The sequence below is a fragment of the Gigantopelta aegis genome, chromosome 10 (assembly GCF_016097555.1).
Source record: "Gigantopelta aegis isolate Gae_Host chromosome 10, Gae_host_genome, whole genome shotgun sequence".
NCBI classification, from domain to species: domain Eukaryota; kingdom Metazoa; phylum Mollusca; class Gastropoda; order Neomphalida; family Peltospiridae; genus Gigantopelta; species Gigantopelta aegis.
This window is the reverse complement of record NC_054708.1, coordinates 61,741,773-61,755,021: the sequence shown is the minus strand read 5'-3', so window position 1 is coordinate 61,755,021 and position 13,249 is coordinate 61,741,773. Positions and strand designations below refer to the sequence as shown.

General features: G+C 37.8%; 1 protein-coding gene across 1 annotated transcript in view; it reads left to right on the top strand.

The window, feature by feature from the left end:
• The first annotated feature begins 892 nt into the window (after window positions 1–892).
• Window positions 893–13,249, top strand: part of LOC121384512 (U5 small nuclear ribonucleoprotein 200 kDa helicase-like) — a 56,152-nt gene continuing 43,795 nt past the window's right edge. The window contains exons 1-6 of the mRNA XM_041514925.1: window positions 893–907; window positions 6,518–6,592; window positions 9,651–9,814; window positions 10,757–10,928; window positions 11,641–11,830; window positions 12,741–12,799. Of these exons, the coding sequence (XP_041370859.1) occupies window positions 6,548–6,592; window positions 9,651–9,814; window positions 10,757–10,928; window positions 11,641–11,830; window positions 12,741–12,799 (630 nt within the window). The 5' untranslated portion in view covers window positions 893–907; window positions 6,518–6,547. The remainder of the gene's footprint in view (window positions 908–6,517; window positions 6,593–9,650; window positions 9,815–10,756; window positions 10,929–11,640; window positions 11,831–12,740; window positions 12,800–13,249) is intronic.

Genomic DNA, 13,249 nt, shown 5'->3' with positions numbered 1-13,249 from the left:
TACCAATATTCTTTAGACAGTGTCTTCGGTCATCTGACGAAGTAAATCGTAGACTTTTAGTTCTAACATTATATGAGTATTTGGTAATATAAAGCTTAGCCAGTCATCCTAGACGACCTAGGTACACTGTAGGTTATTGTCTTTATTGTGATCGGTACCAATATTAATTCTGTGTCACAGGTTACTGAACGAGTAGTAAGGGTTAATTAAAAATTAACCAGTTAGGAATGGTGTTGTAATTCCTTTATTAATTAACTTCTCCTGGAAGCGTTTCTCAGTTATCACACGTGTGGGTGTGGTGTAACGGTGAAGTGATTCGCATATTGTGTAACTAGACACCTAGAGATTAACTAATTAAGTGATCAGTTCTGGGTTGTTATTATTGCTGTTATTAATTAACTACTACGGCTGTACATGTGTCAGCGTAGATTAATACAGATTCCAAAGTGTATTGTGTTTTTGTTGTTTCTAGAGAACTAACGTGCTATATTAATATATACTTTATATAAGATCGTATCTCTGATCATACCTAGAGACGAGCCATACTAGGGTTTAACAGCCTGTTACAGAGAGATCTAACTGTATATACAGATATACAGTTAGGAGAGATATTTTGATAATCGTGTTTTATTCAGTTACGGGTATTATAGAATCCCCGTGACACATACGCTTAGGTAAGGGAGTGTGAATATATTGGACGGGTTGGAATGTCTGTATTCTCATGTAGACATGTATTGAAGAATATTATATTTATTACATGTATTTGAAACTGGTCCGTTTATACCTGATTATTAAGTTATAATTGCATAGTTGTACGATGATTTATTTCTAATTCAGATTCGTCGTTTGTGCACGTGATGATGTAACGGATTACTTCGTTACTGGGACAGCTTGGTCCACATACTTGGTATGTTTATGAATAAATTCTGCTATAATTAAATGGTTTGTGTAGATTATGAAGGTACAATAGTTCATATTATGTGGGTAGATATTTTGTATATTATGATTTTATATTTGACGTTTGTTACGAGGTTATTGTTAATATTATATGTATTATATGTAATATTAGGATTATAATTTAATATTGTGTAATGTGTGTTTTGGCATGTATATGAAGTAATTTGTATGTGTATATCATACCATTGGATTAACATATTTTATTGGTGTATTTACAGTGATGTTGGTCATAATTAATGGATGAAATTATTTGTAATATTTTCAGAGCTATAAAGAATGAGAAAATAATAAACCTGAGTAACATTCCACCTCGCTGTCGTCTGTCGTCTATTTGAACCCATTATGATGCTGCTACATTTGTAAATATTATTGTGTGTACATAAAATGTTTTTGTCATGTGAAAAGAAATGTTTGAAATATACTACTCAAAAGAATTTAAGGGTCAGACAATATTTTCGACATTATTTTCTGAATGTCAATTATATTAGCTAGACCATAATGTCACGCATGGTATTGTTCCATTTTGACGAAAGTGGGTCTAAGCAACCCATAAATAATTAAAATCCACTGTCACTGACACTGTCGACTAGTTCTAATGGCGAAAACATGCTTACATTTGCACGAAAATTAGGGCGAAAGCGAAAGGTCTGCTAAGTGCCCATAACTTGCTTTTTCACAAAGCGCTTCATTTGCACGCTTTGCACGTGTATTCCATGTTCCCAATGCTGAATTTCCGTATAATTGCAGCTTGCGTTCGTGTCGGTGCACACTCCAAATTCGACAATGGTACGACTTCAACTGACTATCGAAGATCGAGGAAGGGCTATTGCTTGGCTTCAGGATGGCAATACGCAAAGAAATGTTGCTCTGAGACTTGGTGTCAGTCAGAGTGTCGTTGGCCGACTGTGGCAACGGTACCAAGCAACGAATTCTGTTCGAAATCGTCCACGTTCGGGAAGACCCCGAAGCACTACAAATAGAGAGGACCGCTACATCACCAATATGGCTCTACGTCAACGCACAACCACTGCACGTCGATTGCACGTCGATTACGTGACGATTACGTGACAATCTGCGGACTGCGACTGGAACTCAGTGTCTGATCAAACCATACGCAATCGTCTGAGAGCCAATAATCTACGCTGCCGTCGCCAGGCTGTTCGACCACCACTCCTACCACGTCACAGAACGGCCAGACGTCACTGGTGCACGCTTCATCTGCGGTGGCAACGTGTTCAGTGGGGTCGAGTGATGTTCACGGAGTCCAGGTTCAGTCTCCTGTTCAACGACGGTCGGGTTCGTGTCTACAGACGTCCTGGGGAGCGCTTCGCTGACGTTAACGTTAGACAACGTCGCCGGTTCGGTGGTGGCAGCGTCATGATGTGGGGCGGCATCTCTATCCACCACAAGACCCCCCTCTATGTGGTGGATGGCAATCTGAATGGAATCCGCTATCTGAATGAGATTATCCGGCCGTTGGTTCTCCCAGGCCTTCAGCAGATTGGCGGCGGGGCAGTTCTGCAGGATGACAATGCCAGACCCCACCGCACCAGGGTGGTAACGGACTTTCTCAGACAACAAGGTATCGCCAGGATGGATTGGCCAGCATATTCGCCTGACTTGGCCCCAATAGAGAACGCCTAGGACGAATTAGGCAGGAGAGTTCGGGATAACCATGCCCCTCCGGCCAACCTTCATGATCTGGGTCAACTTCTTATGGCAGAGTGGCAGGCCATTCCCCAAGAGTTCTTCAGACGTCTGATCAACAGTATGAGGCGTCTGATCAACAGCATGAGGCAACGATGTGTCGAGTGTATTCGCGCCAGGGGTGGATTCACACACTATTAAACGAATGTTCTAATGTGTAAAATCCATGTTTGACAACCTTCAACTTTGACAGCATGTCATGTGACTTTCTTGTATACAGTGACGTTTATTTGTGGGTTTTTGTAAATATGGAACAATAAATTAAATTTTTGGTGTAGTTTACATCATCAATCTAATACACTCTGAAACTTATTTGGTTATAAATTTTTGACCCTTAAATTCTTTTGAGTAGTATATATCAACAAATAAGCTGACTTCGCTTGACATGATTCTTCGTGACAATTTCTAATCGCTAATTATTAAAATGCAGTTGGCTTGGATTTTTGTTTTGTTTTTCATTAAATAACATGTACAAATGTGGGTACGAACTGGTATGCCGATGTTCCTCTGGTTACGAACTGGTATGCCGATGTTCCTCTGGTTACGAACTGGTATGCCTTTGGGTACGAACTGGTATGACTTTGGGTACGAACTGGTATGGTACGAAACGGTATGGTTACGAAACGACCTGATACCGTTGTGGTTGTATGAAGTATTTTCCTCCCTAGTTGTGACTCAGATTCCACTTCGCCTCTTCGACACAAAGAGCAAGCAAATGATATCGCGTACGACATGCACATTCTTAATGGTGACCATATAGTTAGCGGTATCTATCAGTATAATGCATTATTACTATAGTACATACTACGACATGGCCAACTATCATACTTAACACTCATACTTAACACGCATATAATGTGTCACAGCATAACACGCATATAATGTGTCACAGCATGCCCCGTCTATTAACTCGGCCTCGTAGTATCGGCCGAATGGTTGCGTCAGGTCAGGTCATGTCATAGGGTTTTACGTGCACATTCAGAACAAGCTGTTGTAGCGCACGCCTGTCGTGGGCACTCCTCTGTCCATGACAGGAAAGGTGGGGGGAGGCAAGGAGGGACCGCCTACGCTGGCAGGTGCAAGGGGGCACCAGCAGCCCGATTGAATCGGTAGCAGGCGGGAGGGGTGGTGGTGGTGCTATGGAATTTGAATGGAGCTGTTGATGCCAAAGAGAAACGGTGCGCATTTTGAGAATTTGGCGCAACTTTGAACGGTCGGTCGAAAGGTAAATGTGCGAGCTAGTATAGGTTTTGAATCGAGAATAGCTCGTTAGTGGGTCGAGAGTAGCTCGTTAATTATAGACCTTCGTGATGCTGGTTGTCTCCCTAGGTTGTCCGTAGGGTCCTTATAAGGACCTGACCTCTTCTGGTCGTGGCATGACAACCCAGAGGAGACTCGTGCAATTGTGTAGACACTGGTAGGCAAGGCGTTTTGTTCCGGGGTGGTCGACGTGCTGATGTTGGCATGGTCCTCCGCTTCCTCCTAGTGACACCAAGTACAAGTTTCCAGCAGCAAGTATTTGGGGATTGGGTGGCGGAGGCTGATATTCTTTTGTTCGGCCTCCCCCGGGTGCATTGCAATTGTGTACTCGGAACCGGTATTCTTTTGTCCGGTTCCTTATTAGAGCACGTGCTGGGCCATTAATGTGGGGCGGATGCATCGTTATCATTAGTCAATGCATCCTGTGTACTGATGCTGTGAGCGTGTAGTCTGTATGTAGTCCTAGTTTGGTGTTAAGGTTGTACTTACTGTCTTACGTCCCTACTCTAGTGATTCCAACGGTCTTCACGACCACCCCTCCCCCTCCGTCTTTGTGTAGCATTTAACACAATGGCGGAGGGGGAATTAGACTAATCTAGGTATCTAATTTAAATGGCAAGCCCTTATAGTGTATGTATTGGTTAAAAAGCCTATTGCTTGCATAGTTATTTTATTATCAATGAACAATCTTTCCGCATTCACACATTCAAACGACACACCCAGTTTAGTTAGGTAAAATAACTTTGAGCGACCCCCGCCCCCTGAATTACTTTATAAAAATGATTAATTGATGAATTAACTAATATCTATGTTGGTAATCGTTATTAGTAAAGGGTAGTTAGTTGGGCTTGATTTCTTATTGGTTTGCTTGTCTTACTTGATTTGTCTTCTGTTCTCTGGAGTTCGGTTGTTCTTCTGGGCTCTGGGTGGGTGACTTACCGTGGTCTGCTATTTGTTCATTAATAATAAGTACATGGTGCGAGTACATAATTTGTGCGATATATACATGTGGTTTTCCAGGATCATGGTTGACTGGTTTGGGTGAATAAGCGTGCTGTAAAAAGTGAAAGTGATAATTAGAGTTCCTATCCTGGTTGACTTGTTTGGTTATTCAATGTTATTCTTAAGTTATTCGCTACCGACCCACCTTTGGCCACCTGCATTAGAGTGCATCGGGTCCGAGTTCAATATTGGTAGCAGCTTTTATGTAGGGGCTTACAAGTGGGTGGTTTTGAGTAGTTCCTATAAATTACTTTGTTAGTACTATAGTAGGTCTTATTTTACCTGTTCACCTTTGGCCCACAGGTTGGAAAGCATCGAGTTGAGTTCGAAATTGGTTGCAGTTCCTTCTTGGGGCGTACTAGTGAAAGGTTATGAGTGCCTGTTGGTCTATTTATAGCTTTGGTTTGGTGGACTGGACGAATATATATACTGCTTTGAAGGTTTTATGTTTTAGTTATTTATCCGGGTTTAGTAGGAAGTTAGGCGTTATTTTTTTTATTATGGTTGACTTCGGTTATTGATTCTATCATTAGTTGTCTCTGAGTGGTTGCGTGTACATCCGAGGTTTTCCAAGTGGATCAAAATAAATTCGAATGATACTTAGAAAGCAACCAGTCATAATATATTCTAACGGAAGGAAGGAAATGTTTTATTTAACGACGCAGTGAACACATTTTATTTACGGTTATATGGCGTCAGACATATGGTTAAGGACCACACAGATATCGAAGGAAAAAAACTCGCTGTCGATATTCTAACGATGACGCATAGATTGAGTGCGCCACTAAAATTTTAATAGTGACACTTCTTCAGGGTAAAGGTTCGTGTTAGTTTTATTGCCGTTAAACTTATATAACAAAGACTTTTATTTAGGGGGGGGGGGGTGGAAGTCAAACCTCCCCTGCGCCAAAAATAAATTATTTTTAAATTTTATTTTCTGGAGTGCAAGACGCAAATTCGTCTCCCTGTATGTATCAGTAGTAGTAATATGTGGCAATAAAACTGTATTCTGTCTTAAATAGCTTGCTGGATGGTTGGGATATTAGAGTAGAGGTTATGTATTTATTTAACATCTAAAGAGGACACACAGATTTATAGTTCGTCCTGGGCGGGCACCTACAAAACAATGTGCTTTGTAAATAATTTCAGTTTGGTATGACGTAAGAAGAAAAGTAAAAGTTTTTGGAAAGAACAAACAAATATTATTTTTGTGACCAATTTAGATACCATTAACAATCGGCTCAGAAAGAAATAACTTGTAGTAATATAAAGGCGTTCCCTGTGGGACGGATTATAATTCAGCCATATTTGGTTTTAAAACGTTTTATTCGCTTTAATGTGTTATGCCAAATACATATATATTTTTCTTTGATAAGTGTTTCATTACAAATGCAAATTCATATTATTCGTGAATGTTAGTGTAACATCCAAAATTAAGCAATGGTGTATCAAGAGACTTGTGTATAGAAAATATTACAGGAAACGGAAGTTAATTTATTTGCACGCGAGAAGAGAAACGATTTATTCGTTCACAAAACGTTGTTTTTGTGCGTTTTATACTTGCTTGACATTCTAATTTCTACTTTTACAGAAATCTTGTAAAAAGCTTTAATCAGCAGCCATGGCGGATGCAGCTGCCAGATCCCTGCAGTACGAATACAAAGCTGTAAGTGGTGCATTTAAACATCGAATAAACTCTCCTATTGATTCTAAACCGGCATTGTGACTGCCCGGTAGTGCAGTATTTTATTTTGTGGGCTATTATTGGAAAGACTATCGTATCCCCCTCCCACCCCCATTTGGGGTATTGAATTAGCCATATCAACTGGGTATTGCATTAAACATTACAAACGACGTAATGCTAGTGTTAGCAGGGGAATCCATGACGTTTTGCCCCCAGTCAGTTCGTCCCCAATTTGATCCTGTTCGGCCCCAACTGTTTGCTTGTTCAACCCCAACTATTTGTCAGTTCACCCCCAGCTCCCAATTATTTATTACTTTTAACCAATTATTGTATTGTTTCTTTAGGGGCATGTTAAACTCGGTGTGTGTGTGTGTATGTTTCTTTTCTTAGAGGGGAGGGATTGTCATCTTTCCACGATTTGGACGGTTCATGACTCAGTCCGGGCACATTTGATATACTCTCCAGTTTAATTAATTAATTAATATAGATATATATAAAGAATACTTTTACTCACATAAACCACATCATCAACATTTATTAAAACATCCATTCCTGCCAGAGATAGGATATGTTTTAGGAATAAAGAAATAATTTGAGTAAAAAGACATCTACAAACTATCACAAATAAAACGATAAACTTCCACCGTATTTGATTTTAAAACGGTGGTTAATTAGCTGTACATAACCTGATTATGCATCTTCGGCTAACACCTAAGAGGGCTTTGAACCGCAATGCCAATTCGATATGGCCTCTTCTGTTGCGCGTTATTCTAATTGAGGGATTATATTTATGGGGGCGAACTGGTACCTTTGTGGGGACAAACTGGTACTTTTGTGGGGGCAAACTGGTTAAGCACACGGGGGCAAACTAACATCAGATTTGGGGTGAACAGACCTGGGGGCGAAACGTCGGATACCCTTAGTGGGGCTAGCTCTGGGTGAACAAAACAATTATACAAATTGTCTATTAAACTTTAAAATTTGCAGAAATTGTCACTTATTTTCTAAAAAATGTCAATTATTACATGAAATTATTTCGCCAAACTAAAAAAAAAAAAATTTGCCAACTGCTTTCAAAATTCGCAATTGGCGAATTTGGCGAGTGCCAGAGCTAGCCTTGGTTAGGCCTGGATTCAAACTCCAGACCATCGGGACTATAGTGTAGTCAAGTACTCTAACCACTCAACCACGCAGTGGATGAACAAGTGAAACTGTATTTTAATACTTATAAATCTCATAGGGTTTATTTTGACGGAATGAACCAAACATCTACGGAATAAAACAAAGATTTAGTCCCATAATGCCTCATTCTGTCTTCTGTGCTATATTTCTTTTAAAAGCACCGTTATGGAGGAAATTTTACACAGAATAGTCAAAATGTCTAATTTTTCATAGGCAAAACAGTGATACAGGATTACGAAATATAAACATTATGTTGGTTTTATAGAACAGATTGTTTTAAAAGGTATTGTATAACCCTAACCTTGAACTAATTCTAACAAATATTTCTTAAAAATTGTTAAGTGGGGTGGGGGGGGGGGGGATTATTTTTTCAATGGTTTGTTGGTCTTTTTTCTTTTCTTTTTTTCTTGTAAGTTTAGGTAGAATAAAATTGAAAAATTTTAACACTTCAAGCAGGGTTTAACATAGTCCAAAGGGACATAGAAAGTGTGGTTTTTTCTATGTCCAAATATTGTTACATACCCAATATACTGCTGGTATTAAAAACATGTGGCACCATTTCTCAACCGAAATAGTGTAACAAATGGACACACAAACCAAAAATGTATAACGTAACATACTCACTAAATCCTGATTGAAGTACTTGCATCATTATTAACAAAATAAATCTTCCAACAACATAAAATATGTCCCTGCCATTTAAAATTTGCTAAATAGAGGGAAGCAACTTGCCCTGAACATTAAGGAAAGTATTCACTAGGTTTAACAATGAAATCACACAACAGACGTCAAGACCATGACTTGTTTTTGTCATAGCTCACATGTATGTTAGACAGTGTTTTTACTTTATTGCCAGACTGTATCGTCGAATAATTATGAACCAGCCTGTCAACAGGAAATAGTTTACGTGCATTGTAATCTGTGATTGATTTGATGAAATACAGTTTTACCTTTTTCAATTTGTTATGAAAATCAACCAACAAATGTTAACACTCGTGCCAGTTTCTGTTGTGAAGAGATTAAATACATGTCGTAGTCTAATGTTGACATTCTTCAGATACACCCATAAACCGGGCTATTGTTTTTCAAAGTGACGCTTGTCACCCCATGTGCTCTGACCAGTCAAGCGTGGTTAATCCTCGGCCACATTTATTTCAGTAATGCTAGAAAATACTAATTAATACTTCAATTTTAACATTGTTAAATACTTAATAATATCTATACTTAACAGAACTGATTGTAAAATTTAGATTTTTTTTCGATTGAACACAGGAACTGATGAAATGTACAAGTAAATGTTCACTTTGCCTATTTTGTATTAAACTTCTCCCCTTTTTTCTGGGAAGGGAGAAGTAACTTCTCCTACTTTTTCAATTCTAGATTAGGGCCTGGTTTAAGCTGTCATTCACCAAGTCACCAAATCATTGCAAATGCAATATTAAGTTGAATTTGGCAAATATATGTCATTACCAATTCTCCAAGAAGCTAATTCGATAACTGTATGATTTCTATGTGTATAGTTATTAATAAAAATCATTCAGTTTAAAAATAGATGAATTTGGCTACATATTATCGGATCAAATTTGCCAAATTTTTATTAATTTGTGTCGTCCACTTCAGTTAAAACCCAAGAATGGAAGAAGTTATGGGGAGAAATTTTATTAACTAAATACGACTTGACTGGTCAACAGCAGACGGGGCAACTCATATTGATGTAGACTCGTATCAAATTAAACCAATGGACTGACATGGTGTGAAATGAGATATGACACTAACTTTCTTCTTTTTTTATTTTGTGAATCTATTTAAAATTTAGTGATGAGATTTTTTTCAAATAATGTGATTTTGTGTTTACTAGAACTCCAACCTTGTGCTGCAAGTGGACAGGTCTTTGATTGATAGACGAGCTCGTGATGAAGCAACAGGAGAGGTTATGTCCCTTGTTGGGAAGATTACAGGAACAAGAATGGGAGACAAGGCACAAAAGTCTAAGCCACCTCTTATGGAGGAAAGAAAAAACAAGTATGTTTTTGTTGAAGTAAAAGCACCATATACATGTACTAATGTTTTGTGTCTGCTATAAAAAGTCTTAAAATGTAATCAGGGTTGCAGGACTCGCCCTGTCCATTGCCAAATTGGCCATTTGCTAATTTGTATACAAAGTAACTACAACATTCAGTATTTGGCTAATAAAATATTCCTTAAATAATCCACATTTTAATAATTTTTCAAGGAATTACTTTACATTATATCTGAATATTGGCTAAACCATAACTTATTCCAGTGTGAGCCCTGGGATTGACTGACTGTTTGTCTTAGGCTCGAAATAAGAATTGAAATATGGCCTGCTGTTTTATTTTCAAATGAACTTTGTCATGCTAAGAAAATATATGGCCAGCTGGAAAAAAAACCCAGCATGGGGTTGGGAATAGACTTTTATTATTTTTATGTATTATAGTGTGCCAAAAAAAATTGGGGACCTCTGAGATGAATAAGCTAAATATCAGGTCTAAATCTAGTCTCTTGACAAATGAACCAATATTTTTTGTTGGTTTGAGGAGGTGAATTTGTATTTTACCTAACTGGTTACTATTTCGAGCCCTGAGGTAGAAGAGCTCTCGCCTGAGGTGTGCTGTTCTGTAGGATTGATCACCCTCAATGGACTTGTGTTGTATCTCCCATCCCAGTCAGAGTCCCACAACTCACACATCAATGACCATGTTACGTATTATCGTGGATTGTGCATGTAAAAGTTCTCTTGCTGCTTCCTGATAGTCATAGCTCTATGTGGAAGCAGTAGGTTTTCATTATCTTAACCAAGTATCGAAATAATATGTTTGAGCAAGTAGTCCTAGTTTTAAATGTGCTGAGATGTTGTTAAAAAAAATTTTCTTGGCTTTTATCAGACGTGGTCATCACATTTATCCGAGTTGAAATTGAGATTTAGTTTTATTTGTTCATCAGGCGTCGGAAGCGAGACGAAGCACAGCGAGACATGATCAAGATGAAAGGGACTACCTTGCTGTCCGAAGGTATTGATGAAATGGTTGGAATTCTTTACCGCCCCAAGACAACAGAAACACGACAGACTTACGAAGTTTTGCTCAGTTTCATCCAGGCTGCTATTGGAGATCAGGTATGTCCATCATATTGACAGAATCGTAAAATTACCACATTAGTGAAGACTGACAATATTATGGATATGATTCCCTTGTCAATCTGTCGACACAGATTTTGTGTTACACATCAGAAAAACGTGAAATATGTTGTGCATAAATATATATTTGGTACCACTTAGAAAATGTTTCCATCTCTTAAAATAAAAATTGTTTCTTGCCATCATCACTGATATTTCTAATGACTACCTAAAAATATTTGTATAGTTTTTGTTTTCTTGCATTAACGTGCAATTGTTCAATAAAAACATTTCGAAGCTGGTAACACGTGTAAAGATATTTCTCAAGTATAACAGCACTAATACTTATAGAGATGGATGATGAAAAATTGTAATGTATTTTTAATGCTATGAATTGAACAGTAATTTTAGGAGCAGTAGCTATTCACAATTTGCTTTTTATTCCATGTGTATCTATATTTATCCAGTCTTTGCATGGAAAGGTGAGTGATCACTCCCTCTCCCGTCCACGCTTGTCTGGAAACTTTTAGGAGAGCTGAAAATTGATTACCTCACAATAAAATGTTTAATGAATTGCATTTGAAACGTCATGTGATTGCTCTCCTGGCATCATTTAAGGAGAGTGCTCTTCAACTTGTCGTGATTTTGCTCATGTCAAAGACTGTTTATCAGAAGTGGGTATGATTTCTGTTATTGTTTTATTGCCTGTTAGCCCCGGGACGTGCTGTGTGGAGCTGCAGACGAGGTGCTGGCCGTCCTAAAGAACGACCGAATGAAAGACAAGGAGCGTAAAAGAGAGGTTGACAATCTTCTTGGTGGTATTGCTGATGAGCGGTTTGCTCTGCTCGTCAATCTGGGAAAGAAAATCACTGACTGGGGAAAAGAGGAAAAGATGCAGACATGTGAGCATGTGATAAAAAATTTTCGTTGCATACCTATTCAATCTTACTATAGTGATAAATTTATCTTGTATTACACATAGGTACGATCTGAACGGGAACTTGTAAATAAGGAATTCCCTTTTTATTTTTATTGGAGTTAGTGCCTTTTTATTACTGACATCATGTCTGACTTACAAATTGCGTCACATCGTATTTGAAACATTACACAAGATTGTGCAGAGTATGAATTTAATGTTAAGTAAATCCATGAAAGGAGGATTGAGTAATAGATTTAAGAAAGTGTAGTTATAAATACAGAACTTCACATATGTTATTTTCGCTTCCTATTTCTAACACTTGTTTATTTTGCACAAGAACATAACACCTGACCACTACATGGTCTCATGGTATATATTCTTATGCAAAATTACTTTGTGCAGTAAATAGGAAGCGAAAGCAATATATGTGAGGTTCTGTCTATATAGATAACTGTTGTCCTGGATCTCTATCAAGGCTTTTTTTTCTGGTCACAGATCATATAAAATGTTGATTTTCATCCCATTTCTTTAAAATATAATAATACATAACACTATGAGTGCATACATTTTATTGACTATTAACTATATCAGATTATTCATGTATGGCTATCATCTATAATGACAATTATCTTGCATTTTTCTAAAGATTTGATTGATATTTGTCCTGATGAATTGTCATCTAACAGTGATCTTATTTTATTGCCGTGATGCTACATTTATTTTTGGTAGTTATTGCCGATTGGAGTTTACCCATAGCCTGTTATTCATCTATTGACAAAAACTAATGTCCCATTGTCTATTGAATCACCTTATACTTAGTATGGCATGATTCATTAATATTGTGGTTGGATATAGATATTTCCATTGTAGCCTAAGCTTGTGTTTATTTGCAGCTGAAAATATTGATGAAACATATGGAGTTAATGTACAGTTTGAAGAATCGGAGGACGAGGTTAGTAGATACAGCCAAGAGTTGTAGAAATGTTTTCAATAATTAATTAACAGTCACCAGTTCAAAACTATAATATACAATAAAGTAAATAGGTAAATAATTTTGTGTCTCACCTTTACCAACTTAAAAGACTAGATACAGGTGTTACTTTTGTGCTGTTGTTGTCAAGTTTTGGGAATTAACATTTCACGTTTAGATCTCTTTCTCTAGAAGTCCAAGATCAGTGAAACTTAGTTTATTGATGCACCTATGGGGCATTGAAAACATTTGTGGTAGGCTGCAGAATTCTCGTGGTTTTTTTCAATATTACTTTTTGGTAGGTGTGTTGTGTATGTGGTGGCTGTGCACATCCTCATTCTGTAGTCCAACGCCATATAACCATAAATAAAATGTGTTGAGTGTCGTTAAATAAAACATTTCCTTCCTCATTCTCTAGAACATGAGTTGAAA